This window comes from Schistocerca nitens, chromosome 3 (genome assembly GCF_023898315.1).
Source record: "Schistocerca nitens isolate TAMUIC-IGC-003100 chromosome 3, iqSchNite1.1, whole genome shotgun sequence".
Taxonomy (NCBI): domain Eukaryota; kingdom Metazoa; phylum Arthropoda; class Insecta; order Orthoptera; family Acrididae; genus Schistocerca; species Schistocerca nitens.
Genome location: NC_064616.1, coordinates 70,524,195 through 70,548,082, shown reverse-complemented (window position 1 = coordinate 70,548,082; position 23,888 = coordinate 70,524,195). Strand labels below are relative to the sequence as shown.

The window sequence follows — 23,888 nt, the reverse complement described above, 5'->3', positions numbered from 1 at the left end:
CCTTTGGGGCTCTCCTGCATCCTGTCAGAGAGGCTCCCTCTTGGCGGATGTCTTCAACCATCTCAATCTTGTCTGCCTCAATACTGGCGCCCCGACTTTCCTCTCAGACTCTACTCATACCTACTCCCACTTGGACCTCTCGATCTATTCTACCACTCTTGCCCGTCGGTTTGAGTGGTATGTCCTTTCTGACACCTATTCGAGCGACCACTTCCCCTGTGTCGTTCGTCTCCTGCACCACACCCCATCCCCACGTCCTTCGAGCTGGAACATACCGAAAGCTGACTGGGGACTTTATTCCTCCCTGGCGACCTTTCTGGACCACGATTTTCTCAGTTGTGACAGTCAGGTCGAATACCTCACGGCTGTTATCATCAATGCTGCCAAACGTTCCATTCCTCCTACTGCCTCTTCTTCACGTCGCGTTTCCGTCCCCTGGTGGAATGAGGCTTGTCGAGACGCTATCCGTGCTCGACGACGTGCTTTACACACCTTTCGCCGTCATCCTACGTTGGCGACTTGTATTGGATACAAACGACTCCGAGCGCAATGCCGTAGAGTCATCAAAGACAGCAAAAAAGCTTGTTGGGCCTCTTTCACCAGCTCCTTTAACAGTTTTACTCCCTCTTCTGTCGTCTGGGGTGGCCTTCGCCGGCTGTCGGGCATTAAGGCCCACTCCTCGGTACCTGGCCTGATTTCAGGTGATGAGGTCCTTGTTGATCCTGTGGATATCTCCAACGCCTTCGGCCGCTTTTTCGTGGAGGTTTCAAGCTCCGTCCATTACCACCCTGCCTTCCTTCCCAGGAAAGAGGCAGAAGAGGCTCGGCGACCTTCTTTCCACTCGCTGAATCTGGAAAATTATAATGCCCCCTTTACTATGCGGGAACTCGAACGTGCACTTGCACTGTCCCGGTCCTCTGCTCCGGGGCCAGATGCCATTCACGTTCAGATGCTGGCACACCTTTCTCCCGCAGGCAAAAGCTTCCTTCTTCGTACCTACAATCGCGTCTGGACCGAAGGATCAAGTCCCAATGCGTTGGCGTGATGCCGTCGTCGTTCCTATACCCAAACCCGGGAAGGATAGACACCTTCCTTCTAGTTACCGCCCCATTTCTCTTACAAGCTGTGTCTGTAAGGTGATGGAGCGCATGGTTAACGCTCGATTAGTTTGGGTTCTTGAATCTCGACGGCTACTTACCAATGTTCAATGCGGCTTTCATCGCCGCCGCTCCGCTGTTGACCACCTTGTGACCTTGTCGACATTCATCATGAACAACTTTTTGCGAAAGCGCCTAACGGTCGCCGTGTTCTTCGATTTGGAAAAGGCTTATGATACCTGTTGGAGAGGAGGTATCCTCCGCACTATGTACAGGTGGGGTCTACGCGGTCGCCTGCCCCTTTTTATTGATTCCTTTTTAACAGATCGACAGTTTAGGGTACGTGTGGGTTCCGTATTGTCCGACGTCTTCCTCCAGGAGAATGGAGTGCCTCAGAACTCCATCTTGAGTGTAGCACTTTTTGCCATAGCGATCAATCCAATTATGGATTGCATTCCACCTAATGTCTCAGGCTCTCTTTTTGTCAATGACTTCGCGATCTACTGCAGTGCCCAGCGAACATGCCTCCTGGAGCGCTGCCTTCAGCGTTGTCTAGACAGCCTATACTCATGGAGTGTGGTAAATGGCTTCCGGTTCTCTGAAGAGAAGACGGTTTGCATCAACTTTTGGTGATATAAAGCGTTCCTTCCGTCATCCTTACATCTCGGTCCCATTGTTCTCCCATTCGTGGAAACAACTAAGTTTCTAGGGCTCACACTGGACAGAAAACTTTGTTGGTCTCCGCACGTCTCTTATTTGGCTGCCCGTTGTACACGTTCCCTTAATGTCCTCAGAGTTCTTAGTGGTTCATCTTGGGGAGCGGATCGCACTGTCCTGCTTCGCTTGTATCGGTCCATAGTCCGATCAAAGCTGGATTATGGGAGCCTCGTCTACTCGTCTGCTCGGCCATCCCTCTTACGCCGTCTCAACTCCATCCACCATAGGGGGTTACGTCTTGCGACCGGAGCTTTCTACACTAGTCCCGTCGAGAGTCTTTATGCTGAAGCTGCCGAATTACCATTGACCTACCGGCGCGACGTACTGCTTTGTCGGTACGCCTGCCGGCTGTTGACAATGCCCGACCACCCCTCTTATCAGTCCTTCTTCGCCGATTCTCTCGACCATCAGTATGGGTTGTATGTGTCTGCCCTGCTGCCCCCTGGAGTCCGCTTTTGTCACCTGCTTCGACAATTGGATTTTGCCCTCCCTACCACCTTCAGAGAGGGTGAGAGCCCAACACCACCTTGGCTCCAGGCTCCGGTTCATGTTTATCTCGACCTCAGCTCGCTCCCGAAGGAGGGTACTCCGGCTGCAGTGTATTGCTCACGGTTTGTCGAACTTCGTGCGCGTCTTGCCAGTCACACCTTTATTTACACTGATGGCTCCAAAACTGACGATGGTGTCGGCTGTGCTTTTGTCGTCGGGGCCGTCACCTTTAAATACCGGCTCCTCGACCAGTGTTCCAGCTTTATGGCCGAGCTTTTTGCTCTCCATCAGGCCGTTCAGTATGCCCGCCGCCACCGCCATTCATCGTATGTACTCTGCTCTGATTCACTCAATGCTCTTCAGAGCCTTGGAGCTCCATATCCGGTCCATCCCTTGGTGCAACGGATCCAGCAGTCCCTCCATTCTTTCGCTGAGGGTGGCTCTCCTGTCAGCTTTCTGTGGGTTCCCGGCCATGTAGGAGTGCCTGGGAATGAGGCTGCTGATGCTGCAGCCAAGGCTGCAGTCCTCCTGCCTCGGCCAGCCTCCCATTGTGTCCCGTCATCTGACGTTAGTGGGGTTGTTTGTAAGAGGCTTGTGTCCTTGTGGTGGGATACTTGGTCCTCACTTCAAGGAAACAAGCTCCGGGCAGTAAAACCATTCCCAACTGCTTGGACAACCTCCTCCCGACCATCTCGGCGAGAAGAGGTCCTTCTGACCAGGTTGCGGATTGGGCATTGCCGGTTTAGCCACCGCTACCTGCTCTCTGGTGACCCAGCCCCGCAGTGCCCTTGTGGTCATGCATTAACAGTGCACCATGTTTTATTGTCGTGTCCCCGTTTTAGTCAATCTCGTGTTGTCCTGTCTCTGCCATCTACTTTACAGGATATTTTAGCGGATGACGCTCAAACAGCTGCTTGTGTTCTTCGTTTCATTACTTTGACTGGATTGTCCAAAGACATCTAACTCTTTCACTTATTTTATCTGCATCTTTGTAAGAACTTTCTGGTGTCCCCCCCCTTGAGTTTTACTAGATTCTATGTGCTCTAACAATTGTGACTGGGCGCTAATGACCTCAGTAGTTGAGCGCCCTTAAACCCCCCCCCCCCCCAAAAAAAAAAAAAAACTGCTTTAATGATTCTGTAGTTCCCACTGCTGCTGTGCAGTCAAGGTATTGATTGTGACTTGTCACTGGTGTACTTTACATATGATCAGAATCTCTTTGGATTTTCTACCTGATTTTGGCAGTGTTTCATTATTGACCCTATTAAAGACATCATACATTGAAGTCCATTAGTAAATTTTGAGCTTCTGTAAAGCATCATCAATTGATATGTCATTAATTGATATTTCGCATTCTTTTTTCGTTGCTTCTGCAATAGCGTCCTGACCTGTTTTTTTGTGTGTGTGTGTGTGTGTGTGTGTGTGTGTGTGTGTGTGTGTGTGTGTGTGTGTGTGTGTGTGTGTGTGTGTGTGCTATAGAGGATCTGTTCTTTTTCTTATTAATTTATTTGCTGTGAATCCTTTAATTGCCAACAATATTAATTCTTTGAATTTAAGCCACGTCTGATCTAAACGTACATAGTTAGTTTGGAAATAATGAAGACTCTCTCTTAGGAAGATGTCAAATAAATTTTATCTGCTTTTTTTAAATACATATAATCTAGTTGTCAGAAAAGTTCCAGGACAGGTTTTTTAAAAATAGAAAGTTGCACTTACCACAAATAATGATCCTAGCTCCTATCAAAGTAGTCCCCTTGACTATCTATACACAGTTGCCAATGTTTCTGAAGTTATTGGAAACAAGCAAAGAAATTTTCAGCTGCAATGTTTATAAGATTATTTGTCACAGCCTGTTGGATGTCTGTGATATCCTGATGAAGCTTTCCTTTCAGTTGCCTTTTCACTCATGGAAACAAGAAAAAATCACAAGGCGAGAGGTCAGGTGAATATGATGGGCGTGGGATGGCAATAACAAAATGTCTGGCCAGATACTCAATAACAGATAAAGCAGTATGGGGTCTTGCAGTGGCATGCAGTAAGTCCCAGTCCTGAGAATGCCACAAATCATCTTGTTCTCGAACATTGCCGTCTGACTTTTTTTCAAGACTGGTGATCCAGGGCTGTGCCATTCAGCACTTTGATGCCTCATGTGAGGGCCATACTTGTAGCAATAATCTTTGACTGAAATGTGTGATTACTTCTGGCTCTATCCAGTGGTTCTGTTTGTCTGTTAGTGTGTGAAGGATGAGTTTTGAATTAAGTTTCCATTTCCCTAAATCTATGCATGAAATCTCATGACACACATCATGATTCATATTAAGTTCTTCCCATGTTGCACACACAGCTGCGTGATCGTCTTCTTGCTGTAAGTGCCTTACACAATCAACATTCACATCAGTATGTGCTGTAGATGGGCGGCCAGCTCTGGGATCCTCTTGCACTGAATTTCTGCATTCACAAAATCTTTTGTGCCACTCAAAAAAATGACCTCTTGAAAATGCCTCACCCCCATAGTCTTGCCTAGTCATTGCCCATGTTTCACAAGGGGTTTTCCTGAACTTAATACAAAACTCTATGTTCACTCATTGCTCACAATCATCATCCAATCCATCGTGTCACTGTAAGTAATGCACCAAGAACCCAAAAAAGTGTATTGTTAAGCCCAGCCCTGCCACCTAGTGAGTTTGTGTGGAAGCACGGCGAAGGTCATTTCAAAGACACACATATACCTGGTAACATTAAAAAAAAATTCCTTTTTAGTCTTGCATACTCAGAAATAAAAAAATAAAAAAACCATCCTGGAACTTTTCTGACAAAGGGAGCATTTCGCAATTATTTTTAATGGATATGGATGTTGTGGTATTCAGTCCCACTACAATGACCTTTTTGTCACTAATCCTTTTATCCATCATGACACACACTACTAGTTCAGGATTGTTTGTTGTCAAGAGGTCTCGTATGTTACTGCAACCATTTACACTTGATGTAGGCTCCTGAACTAACTGCTCAAAATAATTTTCGGAGAAAGCGTTTAGCAAAATTTCTGTGTTTAATGGGTTTCTAAAGAATTAGAATGACAACTTAAGGCTCTACCAGTAGTGACATATCTAATATCTCACTTCTTCATCAAAATGTAAAAAAAGTGGCATTGATAATATCATAGACTGAATTCCACTCCTTTTTCCAAATAGAATAGTATAAAACATTTGACCACTGCTCCTTTCACCCTGCATTTATGTCAGAAGCAGAGAGGTTGGTCAGAACTTTTAAAACTCAAATGAACAGTATAAAAATTGTGACCTCTGAGGAAATCCTGACATGCTACCCTGATACATGTCAATCCACCCTCATGTATGGCAGAAGTCCAACCAAGCTGCAGCATGAGCACAAGCACCATGCCAATTTTGATCTTTTTTACACGACCATGTGAGCTCCATCATGGTAGCCGTGCCCTTACAACTGTACAGTGTCTGTAGTCCAGGCTGTGGACTCAAGGGGGTTGTCACTGTTCATGAGTTGGAAGGGGAGTTAGAGAAGCATGGCCAGAGAAGAGCACCTCCACAGTATGCCTGCCATGCATAGACCACTACATGGAACATAACAAGGCAAAATGGATGCCTCTAGCTTTGGAAATCCCATCACTACATGAAATAAAGTCCCTGATTGATGCCCCATTCCCCACCAGCTGTTGGGACAGATACACATCTGTCCCGTCCCTATCTCCCCCCCCGACCTGGTGCTCACCAGTCACTATCACCCAAATGGGCTGGTTGAACAGAGTAGGAGAAATTGAATATCCCACCCCTCCAGCTTTATAGGAAACCTACTCAGTGTGTTATTGCAATAGTGTATGTGTACTAGCTAATTCAGCTTCATGGATTGCAGCAAACATGTTACATGGAGACACCTGTTGGCATATGTGCAGGAAATACTTATCTGACCCAGCAGGTGGATCAGATGTTTGTATCTTGTTACTGAAGCCTGTCTACACAGACCCTCAAATACAGCAGGTAATCTCACTATGCTATTAGTACTGGTTCACATTACTTGCAGTCATAACATCTGCTTCCTACTACATTTTTGGCCCTCGACTTGGCATCAGTCTTGGTTTCTACATGATGCTTGCTTCATCACAGTTATCTGACTTGATTGTGTCAGTTTATATCGCAAAAACAAATCCTTAAGAGGTGATAGCTCCATGAGTCAATCACAGCCAAGAAAAAGGCATGTGGTAGCTCAGAACTTAATACTTGAACACTGCAAAATACTATCAAAAAGAGTGTCTGTAAGTCTCAGACTTTGTTGGTCTCATTAAATGAAGAAAACCTTGGTAGAAGCAGCAGGTTCTCCTGCTGTAGCTGTGGTGTTTGTGTATGGTTCAATTGCATCAGTAACTGGCAATGCAATTCTTATTAATGGAATTCCTCCTCAAAAAAGTTTAGTACATCTTGATCAGTCTTGATTTATTACAATGTAAGGAATACAAACGTCTCCATTACTACTTTTTTGTTCCTATATGAATACAGTTTTACTGAACAAAGTGTAACTTTGAATGTTGATAACAGCACACACAGCAATATAACTAGCAATAGCTAGTAACAGTGTTAGGTAAAGTGTCTCATAGCCAGTAAATGTTTACTGTACAAACAGGTCTACAGTGAGTGAGTTGATCACAACCAGAACAATGTCCAGAAAGAATAAAACAGTTGAGAAATTTAATCAGAATTGTTACAGCAAAGTACAGGTATGAAAGTTAAGTGAAGCACTCAGGCATAAACACGTGAGAAGTGTTGTGTTGTGGTCATATGCCTTGTACGTAGCTGAGAGTGGAAAGGCCCACCAGATGCCACTGTACCTTGGTGGCAGCACTGTATTAACAGCCAGACTGTCTAAATCAGTGTCCAGCTGCAACACCAGAATCAGGTATTTGGTGCCTGTGTTTGTCCTCTCGAGCAGTTTGCAGGTGGACGTTTGGTTTTGGTTGCACCATTGTTGACAGCCATGGTAAAAATTTCACATTCATTCTTCACAAGTGCATATGCTCAGCCAAAATTGAAGAAACCAATTCACTGCTTACCCCCACCTTGTTCACAAGTTATAAGACTGTTGTATTATATGTAATAAAATTAAAACACCTGCAGTCATGTTGATGCTATTTTATTATATTGCAACTACCTTTGGTGACTCGATGCACCACCTTCATGCCTTAAATGACACTGAGGGGGAGCATTTCAACCATACACACGATCCCATCAGTGGCCGATGTCTATTAAATTGCTCCCCCAGAATACAGTAAAAGCAATGTTGTGCCTACAACCAACAGACACATCACCACTTCCACAGTATTCTATGGCAGCTAGTTCATAGTTGTTTGCCACTGATGGGATCTAGTGTATGAGTTCATCCCCTCAGCACCAATTAAGGGCTGAAGATGGTGTATTGAGTCACCAGAACTGGTTGCAATATAATAAAATAATATTGAAATGATGGCTACAGGTGTTTGTTTCATTTTCTTACTTAAGTGAACAGCTGAAGTCCTGCAGAGCATCAATCATAAGGATGAACATACAAGAAGTTGTTGTATGACTGTCTGGTTTGATCAGAGTTCACACTGGTTCAATAGCACTGTGATTCTGGATTCTCAAGAATCAGTACTACAGTAATATGCTCATCAATGCAACCCTGGAAGTCTGTTGAATTTTGTGAATGATTTCCACTAGGTTGCCACCATGCCTGAGCAAAATTTAATACAGCATTGATGTTAAAGAATTGTGTGGCTTTTTGCAGCAGTTGATAACTGGATTGGTAATTCATTATGTTATGTGCTCTGCAGACAAACAGCTTGCATATCAATGGACTGGAAAATGTTCATGCACATACTCGAATGTCCCCCACCTCTTACGTTTCATTTGTTTATGTGTGAACAGTTCGATGGATAACAGCCGTAAGTGCCCAATGTCCAAAATTAAAAATTTTGAATTTGTTCTGCCATGTGCACATGGTATTGTATAGGTCTGCCACCATAAGGTAGTACTGAAACTACTACAAAATATGCACTTTCAGTGTAATGTAGATACCTGTGCACACGTCAAGGCCTTAACCCTCAGTGGAAGCAGACAGGTAGTAGGCAAGAGAATGCTGACTGAAGTTGGATTTTCTATGAAAGACATGTTGAAATTTGAGAGAAACTAAGTCCAAACTTCACAAAATGTTGAATATTTAAAAGTAGATTTGCTAGCCCCAAACAGTTTATCATGTAACCAAATAAACTAACATATGGGATAAGCATATGTGGTGCGGTCTTGTTTACTGTTGTGTGTTGGATTTTCAGATTCAGAAATGAACTCAAGTGGTAGCAGTAGTGGTTGCAGGCAGTGATTATGAATCATCAGAGGACAGCAGTTCAAACAGTAAGAAATAATTCCTTCTATAGGAAGAGAAAGTATGCAAAAGAACAGTGAAGTATGTGGGGATATTGAAATGTGCGAGAGATGAGAAGTATATATGAGTGACTAATAAGTTTATTCCAGCTAAGTAGTGTTCAGCATATCTCTGCAAAATGGCTTGGAAAATGAAAAAGATCTTCGTAACTGATCAAATGAAACAGTCGGACAGAAATATGTTATACTAAGAGAAAATCCATCTCATTCGAATATGTCAAGAACTTCCTTATTTCAAGATGACAAAATGGGGCTGACCATGCTGTGTGTAAGAAATACATTCAGAACACATTATAAATTCTGAGTGGAGCTATAACCATAGCTTTAAGATGAAAAATGTGATGAAAGTGATCACCATGTCGACTAAAGATCTGAATGTCGCCCCCCCCCCCCCCTCCTCCTCCTTCATCATTATAAGACTAGTACAGAATAAGAAGATATAATTGGTAATTTCATAAAGTAATTCCCTACATACAAATCACACTACTGTCATAAAGATACATCTGAAAAGTACCTCAGACCAATCATATAAAATGTTTAGGAATCTGTGTATAAAAGTGAGAAAATCGTTCAAATGGCTCTGAGCACTATGGGACTTAAGATCTGAGGTCATCAGTCCCCTAGAACTTAGAACTACTTAAACCTAACTTAACCTAAGGACATCACACATATCCATGCCCAAGGCAGGATTCGAACCTGTGACTGTAGCACTCGCGCAGTTCCAGACTGAAGCGCCTAGAACCGCTTGGCCACCGCAGCCGGCGAGAAAACTATTCAGACCGTGTACTTGCATATATCCCAGCACATTTGTAATGCAAAGTTTAATCTGCATTTCCATCACTCGGCAGAAGATACTTGTCGAAGAGCCAGTAGAACTGCATTGCAAACACAAGAAGTTACGAATAAAACAAGAATTGAAAAGGCAGTGTGGTGTCCGCTTGCAGCAAGGAGGAGAAAGGAGGGGGAAAAGTCTAGGGCCAAGAGATGTCCAGGAGCTTTATTGAGCAAGCATTTGTGTTTGACTTGCAGAAAAGTTTATCTGCCTCAGGGTTAACAACAGGGGTAGGTTATTATAAGCAACAGTTCTGGGTACATAACCTCGGAATTTATGATAATGATCCCTCTGCGGGACACAATTGTGTCTGCAGTGAAGATGTTGTATCTATTGATATACTTGTGCAAAGGTGCTACAACATCTACATGATGGTTGGCCATCGACGGGAAAGGTTGTCAGAGTTGGGGAGGGTGGCTGTGTTTGTCATTGCTACATACTTCTTGCCAAATACCACATGGCACAGAGATCCCAGTAATCACAGTTCTCACACAACAATATGTTTTTTATACCTGCCTCCATATTATCCCCCATGTAAAGAAGTACAGCAAGATCTTCTCAAGGCTATCTTCACCCCTTTCTCCTTGTAAGAGACTTCACAGGATTTTGACCAGATGACACTCAAGAGCTATACTCTGCTACTTATATCTCCTCTATCCTGGTCGGGTTGGGGATTTTCTCTGCTTGCGGACTGGGTGTTTGTAATGTCCTGATCATTTCATCATCATTATTCATGAACGTGGCAAGATTGGACTGTGTAAACATTGGCACTTTGTATGGGCACTGATAACCGTGCTTTGAGCACCGTGCAAACCAATCGTCATCATCATCATCATCATCTCTCCTCTAGTTCTTGCAGATAATGTTTGATGGGAAGTAGTCATAGATTTCCATTTCAGTGACCTCTTTCCATTGGGACCAATCCATAGAACAGAGTAATCATCAAAAGGCAGCAACAGAAATTACTCAGGCATTCAGGACGTTGTACAGCCTGATGGCTCCGTTTGAGCAACAAAGTGCTGACCAGGATTTGCTTTATAATTAGCATTATAATTTACCAAAGTTGTAAAAACGCCATACGAAAATCTTGTCATCACACTAGAAGACAGACTGTCCTGTAATGGAGTTGAGAATGCTTCTGGGTATTGAGAGACAGGCATCTGGTTACATACAAATTTATGTGTAGCCCATCAGCAGAAAATGTTACATCCCTTTGAATTTTGAGAGCAAAAGTGGGGCACATTGTTAAAGAGACCAAGGAAAAAACATTGAATTCTTGAATTCCACATCCGCCAAATATGTTGGTGAAATCTATAGTAGTTTTCATCCATGTTGCCTTTGCTCATCAGTAAAGCTGTGCAGCAAAATTCAGCACAGATCTTCACTTGCTAAAATCTCTGTGAATGGTGGTGTTAATAATATCTGTATTAATTCTCTAGCACCTTTTACATCAATATATGAAACTTGGTATCAGCATGTGTTATACTTGCTTGTTGTAGATCTGTCATCATCCTTGTCAACAGTTGATCCAATTTAAGTGCATCATCAATGGTTCCTATTCTGATAGCATTGTAGACAGCTATAAACACATTTTCTGCTTACAGATTCCATCCTATATATTTTTGTCATCACAAGCCTCTCTGTTGCTGTTCATTGCAGCTTTAAACAGAGCCTGGGGCTTTGGATTGCTCCGCTCTCCTGTGATATGAGCTTTCATACTCACTGCATTTGGCTGTTCTCAGCAGACATATCTGCTTCAGCTTAGTGTGATGTATGGTGTGTTTCTCATTGTGTCTCCATATCCCTGCACACTGCAAAAGGCAGTGGAGCAACTGAGAAGCCATCAGATTTCCAGCTCCTTCAGTGCCCTATAAGCATTACAAAAGAGCTTCTGTATAGAGTGGAAAAAGAATTTCTTAAAACATCAAAATGACCTTTTCGATATTCAAAACCAAGGAAGTAAGTTTTCTACTACAGAGTCTTACAGGCAGTGGGATAAAGTTTAGGATAAAGGTGTGAAAAGAGAACTGAGTAAGTATCAGACATTCATAATTACATAAGTCAAATGTATTTACAGAACTGAGGATATGAAAACTAGGAATTGTCAAAAGAAATGTGCTGTGGCATTTTGACAATGAAGTAGTAAATATGGTCACTGTAATGTCATAAAATAAATTATCATTGCTGTGTTGCAAATCAAGGCAGTTACAAATTGTTTGATTCTATTTTTAATGATAACAGAACATGAAAAGGTGAGAACTTATTGCAGTTGTTCAGGACTTACATAATGTTTTAGGTTAATTGACGTGGATCCAGGGTTCAGTCACATCCAGGCGTCCAGATATATGTTTTATGTAGCTCTCTGTTATTGATTTATTTGTTTCCTTACAGTGATCTAAAAGTCAACTTTCTTATTGCTTGTTCTTTCAGTATTAAAACTACAGTCATAATCATGCGGCTTTTTCTATGAAACTTAATTTTTTGAATATCATTGTTAGGAGGTTTTACTGTGACTTCAGTTAAGTGTTAAAAGACCAGCTGGCATTCAGACTCTGTTTCATTGAATATTACTGTCTTTCCAGATGATATCTCTACTGCCTGCTCGTGTAATTAAGCTCCTAGAGTTCATCGGATTTTCAGGTAACAAGGTAGGTACTTCTATTGCAATTTCATTATCATCGTAGTTGTGTTTCCCACTATTTGTGTGTTTTATAATGTCTATGTTTTACTGTGCAATTAAGAACTATTGAAATATGTCTTCTCCTAATTTATGGAATAGTATAAAATCCACGATAGAAGATAATAAATTAAGAGAATAAAACACTAATTACCAAATAGAGGAGGTGCTCAAACAGTGTACAGGCAGTTTTGAGAGACAGGAAATTCTGTTGTTCAAAAGTAAATGATGTACCATTCTCAGAAATCCATCTGAAAAATGACACACAATGGGTAAAACTTAAAAATGTACCAACAGCACAAACAAAGGGCTGAAATTTTTATTCCTTAAGTAGTAAACAATGGAGTTCAGAAGGAAATGTGTCTGTCGACAAGCAGATCACAATGAGTTAGACTATGTGATCAAAAGTATCCCTGACACTTGGCTGAAAATGACTTAAAAGTTCGTGGCACCCTCCATTGGTAATGCTGGAATTCAATATGGTGTTGGCACACCCTTAGCCTTGATGACAGCTTCCACTCTCGCAGGCGTACGTCCAGTCAGGTGCTAGAATGTTTCTTGGGGAATGGCAACCCATTCTTCATGGAGTGCTGCACTGAGGAGAGGTATCACTGTTGGTTGATAAGGCCTGGCACTAAGTCAGCATCCCAAAGGTGTTCTATAGGATTCAGGTCAGGACGCTGTGCAGGCCAGTCCATTACAGGGATGTTATTGTCATGTAACCACTCCACCACAGGCCATGCATTATGAACAGGTGCTTGATAGTGTTGAAAGATGCAATCGCTATCCCCGAATTTTGCTCTTCAACAGTGGGAAGCAAGAAGGCGCTTAAAAGATCAGTTTTCTGCAATTTTGTGGCACAAAACAACAAGGGGTGCAAGCCCCCCTCCATGAAAAACATGACCACATCATAACACCACTGCCTCTGAATTTTACTGTTGGCACTACACACACTGGCAGATGACGTTCACCAGGCATTTGCCATACCCACACCCTGACATCAGATTACCACGTTGTGTACCATGATTTGTCACTCCACACAATGTTTTTCCGCTGTTCAGTCGTCCAATGTTTACGCTCCTTACACCAAGTGAGGTGTCATTTGGCATTTACCGGCGTAATGTGTGGTTCATGAGCAGCTGCTCGACCATGAAATACAAGTTTTCTTACCTCCCTAACTGTCATAGTACTTGTAGTGGATGCAGATGCAGTTTGGAGTTCCTGTGTGATGGTCTGGATAGATGTCTGCCTATTACACGTTACCGCCCTCTTCAACTGTCGTCAGTCTCTGTCAGTCAACACATGAGGTTGGCCTGTGTGCTTTCATGCTGTACATGTTCCTTCACGTTTCTACTTCACTATCACATCAGAAACAGTGGACCTAGGGATGTTTAGGAGTGTGGAAATCTTGCGTACAGACGTATAACACAAGTGACACCCAATCACCCGATCATGTTCAAAGTCTGTGAGTTCTGCGGAGTGCCCCATTCTGCTCTCTCATGATGTCTAATGACTGCTGAGGTTTCTGATGTGGAGTACCTGGCAGTAGGTGGTAGCACAATGCACCTAATATGAAAAAAATATGTTTTTGGGATGTCCATATACTGTTGATCACATAGTGTATTTGAACAATTTTTGAATGGATAGAAATGCAGCAAAATTTAAAGAAATGTTAAGTATTAATTAATGTAATTATTCACTTTTCTTTCTTTCTTTCTTTCTTTCTTTCTTTCTTTTTTTTTTTTTTTTTTTTTTTTTTTTTTTTTTTTTTTTTTTTTTTTTTTTTTTTTTAAAAGAATTCTCGATAGGGATGGAACAAGAACAGAATTATCCATTGAGAAGTTATCTAAGATGATAGTGGCATAAGGACATATCATTAAGGTGATCAATCCTCTTGTACACAATCATTGAGCATTACAAAGAATTGTCCAGAGATGTTAGTACACCATGTACACTTCATCACATAGTTTAGAGTGACTTTTGAAGTATATGTGTAGGTGTGGTGAAGTTATAAGGGGGTCATCTATTGTGAAGTATTGCCATCATCTGAGATGCTTGGGTGAAACATATAGTAAATGCAGCTAATCAGATTGGACCAATAAGTACACAAAAATAATTATAACTGCCGAATTGAAACACTAATATTTTTACCATGAGAGGAACAGACTGTCATATATGAGGAATTTTAAAGTGCAATCTGAAATGTTTGTCATCTTTTCACTGATGAGAAATATATCACAATTATTTTCATTAATAACTGTTGATTGCAAAATTGTTGCATCTTTATTAGAATTAATGTTTTATTGTTATTTGTTATTTCTTTAATTGTTGTTTACTTGTTTGTTGTTTAGTGAGTATCTCTACCATTCATTGTGGGTAATAATGTGTGTCAAGGCATACTGCAACTTGTTTGCATGATTAAATATATGAAAAATTTATAAGATGAATTATTAGTGGTGTAATATTTTAATGTTTTTGATTCATTTATCAGGAAGTAGGCCTCAGGGAACTGCAGGCTGGGTACCAGCTGCATAACAGTATTCGCCAAGTTTTGTGTGTCATGACACTCTTAGGATATCACCTAATTGTACTCTATGTACTGAGCCATACTGATGGAGACCTCGATTTTTGTGATGAGATTCTGAGTACACAACTCAAGGTTGGTTGCATCCCAGTTATTCCCACTTACATGTGTTAACAGTGACATCATTGTGTAATTAACAGTATTGTGATTTAGATGTATCCTGAAGGAGCTTGGTTCCTCTTCTTCAAAGGTCGACTTGAGTTTATGAAGGCAAATATTGATGATGCAATAAAATGGTACATTTCTTCATGGAAATCCCAAAATATATGGGTGCAGTTTCATCATATGTGTTTCTGGGAACTGATGTGGACAAACAGGTATCAATTTTTGTATTTTTATAATATCTTGTGTGAAGTTTCAGATCTTCTTAACTTAAAACTTTCACATCACAGATATCAGATTTCAGAGATACAAATGTCAAAAGTTGCCTTACTTCTCCTATTTTCATTCACTAATTTCTTATGACATCACCGTCTGCAGTAACTTATCATTGAGGAAAATGTGTCGTGCACAGATGTGTATAAAAAGGACAACGCTCAGTGCCCAGCCTAGACACTATTGTAAACAGCCCTTTAAACAGTTGTTCATACTGACAGTGTCTGGACAGTACATTTGATGCATTCTGATCATTTCGTTTCATTTCATTTCATTTCATTTATTCATCCAGTGAAACAAAGATCATTATCATTATAATGTATTTAATTCTGTTCCTAGTAAGCTGTGTGCAAAACATTGGTCCCCTATAACAAATTTCCTGTTAATTTCACTGTTGTTATGTTGTCCCTTTGTTCACTGTATCAAGTAGAACTGTTGTAAATCCTACTGCTGTAGACGCAGTATGTCTGACACTTACGAAACCAAAACATTTCTTATATTTACTTACGTAATTCATTACTTTTTTTCACTCATGAGATTGGTATTTTACCTAGAATTAGTGCCCTTTGGTTATTTCTTACTTTATCTCCTTTTTGACTTTGTACTAAACAGTGAGTAATAGCATTGGTATCTGCATATGAAGGCCACATTACTTCTTTTAGGTAGTGAGTACATACAATGCATACATTTTGAGAACTAAAGCTGTACAGTGAGTTGTCATGTACACTGTTACACAGCAATTGCAGTTGACCATGTTGTGCCATGCAGCATCCTTTGTAGCTGGGCCATTCATGTACATGGCCAACTGATTGGTGATTGTGCTCACATGACATGTCTGCTTCAAGAGGAGGATGCTGTATAGAACTGGTCTTGCAGCTGAGTCTTCCACACAGATGTGGCACAAACCTAAATTGCTTATGTTGCAAATGGCATGATGGTTCCTTTGGAATGGCATATCCAGTTTCCTTCCCCCAGTCTGAGCCTGTTCTCTGTCCCTAATGACCACATCATTGTTAATCATCCTTCTTTCTTTTTTGTGGATGTAGCCCATTTGAAAGTAAGAGTGCTGTAAGGATGGACTAGCAAACTCAGTAAACTGAGTAGGCTAAAAGTGAATGAAGCAAATTTGATCTGGAAAGAGTGGCAGCTATTCAATCAGAAGTCTTTGTTTAGTGCAAAACACACATTCTCATAAGCCATTTGAAAACTGGAGTAGGACTTCCAGAAATGTCTCATTGAGCTAAAAGAATCCTGTGAAACTAAAATGCCAGATGGGTTTGGTGTTGGGGTTGTGGAGGAATAGAAACAGCATTTCTTGAGCATGGTCCATAAAACTATTGCCCATGAATATGAACTAAACAAGGACTTTATGATTTGCGTATCAGGATTCCACTAGCAACAATGTGGCAAATGCGCGTGTTAAGTGAGTGTCTATGGAGGTATCACACTTATGTCTTTAGAATGGGAGGCTAGGGCAACTGACAGAAGGTGCAAACTGAAAAAGTCAGATAATCTCTGTGGAAGCACATTAATAATAAAATTTGGAAAATGCTGAGGAAGCAGACACTGTTGCACTCTTGGTTCAAAAAAGAATTCACAAATATCGACAGGCAAAAGTTAATAGAAATTTGTGTGTCTGTAACGAGATTTATGTGTGTAGCATACAACTGCTTCCATCTTTGTACTTTAGGAAAAGATCTTTCCAAGAACCTGAGAAAATTGTGGTTGTACATAAAAGTTTTAAATTTTGTGTTTAAGAAATCATTCATGCAGGAGGATCGTACAAACATATCACACAGACTCCTGTATGGAGAATGTAGTTATAGGCATCCCTGGCCTAGAGAAGCAACTGAAAGAGTTGCAAACAAATAAGTCAGCAGGCCTGGATGGAATACGAGTTTGGTTTTACAGAGTGCGCACTACGACAGTCGTCCCATACTGAGCCTGCATATATCACGAATTTCTCACCCTGCGCAAAGTCCCAGGCAACTGAAAGAAAGCACAGGTGACTCCCATTCGTGAGAAGTGTAGGAGAGCGGACCCATATAATTACAGACCAATATTCTTAACATTGGTTTGCTGCAGAAACCTAGAACATTTTCTGAATTTGAATATAATAAATTTCTTTGAGACCAAAACACTTTTGTCCCCAAATTAAAAAGCATCTCTCACGCAAACCTCAGCTTGCCTTGTCCTCGCTTTCCGTGAACCTCGGATGAGGGACAACAGGTAGATCCTATATTCCCAGATAACCCATTCTGTGAGCGGCTCTGAGATTTCTCAAGCAATAGAATCCAGAATTTCTCAAGTAATAGAATCCTATTTGCCAGAGACAAGGGTATCATCAGGTACGCTCCCGAGAACTGCGGTAAGACCATTCTAATTCTCTATATACGTAAATTATCTTACAGACTGAGTGACTGTTTGCCACTGATGCTGTGGTGTATGGGAAGGTACGATTGTTCAGTGACTGTAGAACGTTATAGGATGACACAGTCAAAAATGGTTCAAATGGCTCTGAGCACTATGGGACTCAACTGCTGTGGTCATTAGTCCCCTAGAACTTAGAACTACTTAAACCTAACTAACCTAAGGACATGAAACACACCCATGCCCGAGGCAGGATTCGAACCTGCGACCGTAGCAGCAGCGCGGCTCCGGACTGGAGCGCCTAGAACCGCATGGCCACCGCGGCCGGCGATGACACAGTCAAAATTTCTAGTTGCTGTAATGAATCGCAGCTTGCTCTATGTGTAGAAGCATGTAAGTTAATACAGATGAGTAGGAAAAACAATCCAGTAATGTTCGAATACAGCATTATGAAATAGAACAAGTGTGTAAGGATGATAGTAGGGAAGGTGGATGGTCAACTTCGCCTTAGTGGGAGAATTTTGGAGAAGTGTAACTATTGTATAAAAGAGATAGGGTATAGAACACTAGTGCATCCCTTCTCGATTACCGCTAGAGTGTGTAGTATCCCCACCAGATTGGATTAGAGGAAGCCTTACCTCTTGGCTCTTGCACAGTCCTGTGGCAAGAGGACGGCAGGCCCCCAGTGCGGTCCCGTGGCGAGGGTGCGGCAGGCCCCCGGTGTGGTGCTGTGTGTAGAGGGCCAGCTGCGGCTGTGGCGTCGTGGCAAAGCTGGGGCATGGGAACAGCAGTGGGTGCAGCAGAAGGAACATAGGTGAGGACTGTGGTGCTCACTGATATGGTTCACCACTCTTGTGAGGTCAGCCACGGCCGGATCCTCGCAGTGAAGGGAGAGGAGGACGGATGCTATGTCAGGCTCACGATCGACGGGAGATAGGGAGAACGGGTGGCTGATGAGGTGGGCTGCAGCAATGAGTGCCCTGGAAATGTTGACCAACACCTCGTCATGAGGCTGCAGTGAAGATCCAAGTGGGACGCACCCTCGAGAAGAGAGCTGAACCTGGCTGCATCGTCTGGATGAAGCAGCATAATAGCATCAGGCTCAGATGGTGGAGGGCAGCCACCAGGCAGAACGGTGGAACAGAAAGGCTGAGATGCAGACCTGGGAAGCAATAGCAGGCAGAGCCATCATCAGGAAAGGGCAACCTTGTTTCTGAGAGTGGCGAATCCTGGCACAGACAGGTCTTGCAGGAAAGCCTGTGAGGCCGCATCTGATCACCACAATAAAAGATAGGAAATGGCAGCAATCAGCTTGGGGTGGCACTGGGCAGTTTAACACAGGAGTGCTTGTCAGAGAAAAAGGCAGCAACACGAGACAGGTGAGATCCCTACTGAGAAGAGAGGAGGTCTGGAAGGGGAAGAAGGGAACCGGAGGTGGACATGGAGCTTTGGCAACAGGTGGAACAGTGGGAGAGGTGTCAGAGGGTGACAGGCCCAGATTATCGCAGGTGGAAGTGAGCAGTGATGCCACTGTTGGACTGGAGGCGTAGTCACAAAGAGAACAGGAGGTGAAGGCACAAAAAGCCCTAGGGGAGTGTCAAGTGGCAGGCAGCACTGGAAATGGAAGAGAGACCTGGGCCAGCGGCAAGGGCACTGGTGCCAGGGCTAGCATGGAGGGCAGTGCAGGAGTAGGCGGTGCAGAGGAGGTGGCAGAGCCAGAGGTGACAGTAGGGCCAGAGAGGGCAGTGGAGCTGGATGATGCCTCAGAACTGGAGATGGTATCAGAGGCAGAGAGCATCTGAGTCCAAGGATGCAATAGAGTGAGAGAGGCCAACAGGGACTGAGGAGTCAGGTGCCATAGGCAGAGGGATGAGAGGCAACCAGGTGAAAAACACAGGGAAGGAGATAGTCAAATGTATCAAACAAATAAAACCCAGTTGCTGGTGTGGAGTCCTGAGCAGGGAGTGCACAGTGATGGCAGAGTTCCCGTCGAAGAAGCTCAGAGGTGCACAGCAAGTGCTGTTCGTGTTGCAGAAGCTGTGCCATCCTGCGTGTTGCGTGTTGGGGGCATTGTCACCAAACACTGCTGAATATACTGAGTGGTGTCCTGGTTTAAATGGTGCAACTGCTGTCTCCATAATTAGCAAAGCTGCGGGAATGAGAGTTCCAGCAGAGGGGTGCATTCACTGTAAGGCCGAACAATTACCACTACCATTCTTATGCATTTGGTCTTACAAGGAGGCAGGGACAAACACAATAATGTTGGTCCACAGCTTGCAATGAAAAAAACACTTTAGTAGTAAACATACAAATGAACATTTCAAAGTTCAGAGCTGAAACAAGAAATAATATCCACTTCTGGTAGAATGATAAAATGTCACACTGTTGTCCAGCTCTGTGTCTTTGGTTGGTGTCTGGTTGGTATTCAGTTGACATCCTAGACGGTGGTCTGCCTGGTGTCTAGCTCAGTCAGATGCAGGCTGGTCAATGTCTCGGCAGGAGTCTTGTGCCTCCCTGGACTGGTGGTCTTGGTGGCACTGAAGACAGCTGCAGAAGACCTACCAACAGATGAGTGTAGGGAACCGCCAGCATTGAACCTGGAGCACAAGTGCTGTCAGCTAGTGGTTGTGCAGCATCTTAAATAATCTGATAGTAGGATTTCCATGAGGGTCACCCAACATGCGGACACGAGTCACACGGTATGTGGACAAAACACAGTTCTGTGTTCACAGTGTGGTTGTGTGTGCTGCTTTGGGGTGATGTGGTTGCCTCTTGTGGAACTCGCTGGAGTTTGGTGTGTACACAGACTGACATGTTGCTGTCGTTATCTGTCACTGTTTGTAAACACGTGGTGTGTATGATTGGAACCGGGATTGCTGCATGTGTCTGGCTGAGCACAGGACACCTAATGTGGAGTGTTCCGTGGTGATATTTGCCAGGTGAGTGGCTAGATATTACAAGTAGACATAAAAGCAGTTCAAGTGTGTGCTGTATGGTTTGTTACTGGTAGGTTCAGTCAGGACGCGAGTATTATGAAGATGCTTTGTATAGTGACAAGCAAAAAAATACACTTCAGACCACCTCGTCGGCAGTGTAGCTAGCCTAGATTTACTTCTGCAGGCAGCTGAATATTAGATCATTTTACTAAAGTTTGAAAAATATCAAATACTTAAATTGGAAACAGGCCACGTCCACAGGGAAGTCCCTATGTATTTGTTATTTTTACAGAACATTATCACTTACAATGTGATACCAATACAGAACGATGGTCTCATCTCAGTATACAATTGACTACGAACTTTGACATACAGTTCTGACTAATGGTTTTGTTAGGTTGCAGCCAGATCTGAAGTAACACGATGCTGCTGTTGTAGGAGCAGCTGAGTGGCACTGCACTCTGACATAGGTAATCTTCCAGCATTGGTGGCATATGAAACTTCTGGAGGGTGTGTGTACACCAACGTCCCTCATTTGTTGCAGTGCTCATCCTTTCTTGTGGTTGGTACCTACTTTGACGTTGGATATCGATCTCTGGGAGACCTCACACTTTGTGAACTCAAATGGGAATCCCCGGTGGGAAGATGACATTCTTTTTGTGAGGCACTATTGACAAAATTTAGAGAACTGGCATTTGAGGTTGACTTGTATAGAGGCATATAAATGGTCATTTTTCCCTAACTCTGTTTGTGAGTCAAAGGAAAAAGCTAGTAGTGGTGTAAGGTACCCTACTCCATGCACCGTGTACTGGCTTGTGGAGTGTTTATGTAGAACGGGCAATGATACAATGTCCAGGTTAGTTGAGTTTGCATATTTTCCAACCATATAAAAGAAGGTTGTGTGAGGTTGTAAGAGTAAGGAAGGGTTGGGGTGGGAATCATTAAAACAAATGTGTTTTTCATTGCCCCATGATCTCCTTGTGAAATTTCGATCCATGACTTTCTCCTCCGAATGCAAAAATAGTATTTTGGCAGCCACCTACAGCAGGAGAAATGATGGTCATCATAAAATTGGAGAAATCAGAGCCTCCCTGGAAAGATTTAAGTGTTAATTTTTCCTGTGCACTGTCAGAGTGTGAAATGTTAGAGAAATAGCTTGAAGGTGGCACAATAAATTCTCTGCCAGGAACTGGATTGTGAACTGCAGATTAATGATGTAGATGTAGATGAAGGATATGCAGTCAGGTAACTGTTTCTAGGGTAGGTGACTGATTTAAGCAGGCACTGAAAGCGCTTTTGGACCTTTTCTGAAATGAAATCCACATAGCAAGGTTGTAGGTAGTGATGTCGCCAATTGGTGATGACCTTCCAGGAAATTACTGTGATTCATTGGATAAGAGGTGGTGCCTTTGTCAGTTAGTAAGTTAGGTAGGTAGGTAGGTAGGTAGTTTTTTTGGTTAGTTAGCTACATGTTTCATATATGATTGGAATGATTGTTTTATAAAAGTAGTGAGGAACCAGACACTTCACAGTTGTTTTTTTTCCCATTATTGGTTTCAACATTCCTATTCATGCAACTACACGAAAAAAGGTGTTTTTAGATTATAAGCTACCAGATTTTAAACAGAAGTTTGTCCATAGAGGAAGAGTAATCTAGAAGTAATTTTGGTTAGATTTAAAATTGCCTTTGCTGCTTGTCACCCACTTTACATCAATGGGCAAATAATGAAAAATTTTTGTTGCTGGATATTGAACTTCTTTCTGAGCCACTGACAGCTTTAATAATGGAAAATGAAGGTCATTTTTTCTTCATGTAGTGGATGTGGATATCACTGTTCCTTTCAAATTATGATGGGTTGTTTATGATGAATTTCATTAGTGGAATTTATAGGATGTCCTAGGAGGAATAGTCAGTATTCAGGAATATGACAGGAATTATCATTAGAAGCAAAAAACTTCATATGGACATATGCCATATTGCAAATGGTTTCAGAGATAGAACATATTTAATATAACTGTTATTCATTTTCTGTATTATTCAGTACATTGTCAGGTTTACACATGTACAACAGTTAATAAACATTTCAACATTTGTTTTACAAAGTATCAATTGAAAAACACAGATTTTTAACAGATTCTCCTCTAAGCATTATTATACACATCACATTATAGCTGTTGTGCAATTCACAATAAATTTTCAAATGTCCCACCATCAACTTTACTGCACTTGTGCACTCTTGGCAGAACATGTGTTGCTTGTCTCAGCACTTCTGTGTGTTCCCTAATGAGGGCAGCAGCATCCATGCTGTTACCAAGCAGTTCCTCTTGCATATTCACCTTTTGTTTGCCCACCTCCGACTGCATCCAGCCCCCATAAACAAAAATCTAATGATGGAAGGTCTTGCACTCTTGGTGGCCAGTTCATTGCACTACAATGACCAATCCATAGATGAGGGTAAATGCAGTTGAGACGTTCCCTCCCACATCTGGTGAAATGTGGAGCAACCCCATCAAACAGGAAGTATGTTGCAGTCCACGTGGCCAAAGGAATGTCGACAAGGTGTTCACCAAACAAATTTTTCAAATAATGCAAGTAATTCTGTTCTGCCATTTGCTCTTCTAAAATTACTGGACCTATCAACATGTTACCGATAATGCCTTATCGAACATTGATCAGAAAATGAACTTCAACATTGGTTTCCTCTGTTGGGTGTGGATTGTTCTGTGACCATTGATGATTATTGTGTGTATTCTTGATTTTATTCAGTGTAAATGTGATTTCACCTGTAAATAGTATTAATGGAAGAAAATGATTATTTTCTTTTAACCAATGATAAGATTCAAAATTTGACGTATTGTTGCCAATATGAAGATTATGGACACGGTGTATGTGAAATGGGTAAAAGTTTTCCACATGTAGTGTTCGCTTTACACATCTTTGTGTGGTGTTAATAACACAGAAAGTCCGTGTGCTGGTGGTAGGACTCCACTCCACCATTTCAACAATGTGTTGCTGTTCCTGCACAGATTGTTGAACTACACATTCAGAAGAGGAATGGGAACTCTGGAAGAATACCTGCTTCATGCACTCTAGTACCTTCCGCTGCGGAAGTCAAACACGCGCCAGAACAAATGGACGTGGCCAGCCCATAGAGGGCTCCGCGTCCGCGGCGGCTCTTCTGCGCAGCGGCTCTCACGCAGCGAGGGCGCCACCGCTACACCATGTGCAGACCGCGGCCAATAGCCGCTCCCTCCAGTTTCGTATATAGGGACCCGCTCTGCCCTAGTCAAGTCAGTCTGGTACTCGCTCTGGATTGCGTCTCTATCTCAGCGGTACTGCGTTCTGGTCATTGCTCATTGTTGACATTTGC

General features: G+C 42.5%; 1 protein-coding gene across 5 annotated transcripts in view; it reads left to right on the top strand.

Annotated features, from left to right (window-relative positions):
* LOC126248031 (tetratricopeptide repeat protein 39B-like) overlaps window positions 1–23,888 on the top strand; it is a 332,375-nt gene that overhangs the window by 290,318 nt on the left and 18,169 nt on the right. For all 5 annotated transcript variants that reach the window (XM_049948636.1, XM_049948634.1, XM_049948637.1 and 2 more), the window contains 3 exons: window positions 12,158–12,223; window positions 14,744–14,911; window positions 14,990–15,153. In XM_049948636.1, the coding sequence (XP_049804593.1) occupies window positions 12,158–12,223; window positions 14,744–14,911; window positions 14,990–15,153 (398 nt within the window). The remainder of the gene's footprint in view (window positions 1–12,157; window positions 12,224–14,743; window positions 14,912–14,989; window positions 15,154–23,888) is intronic.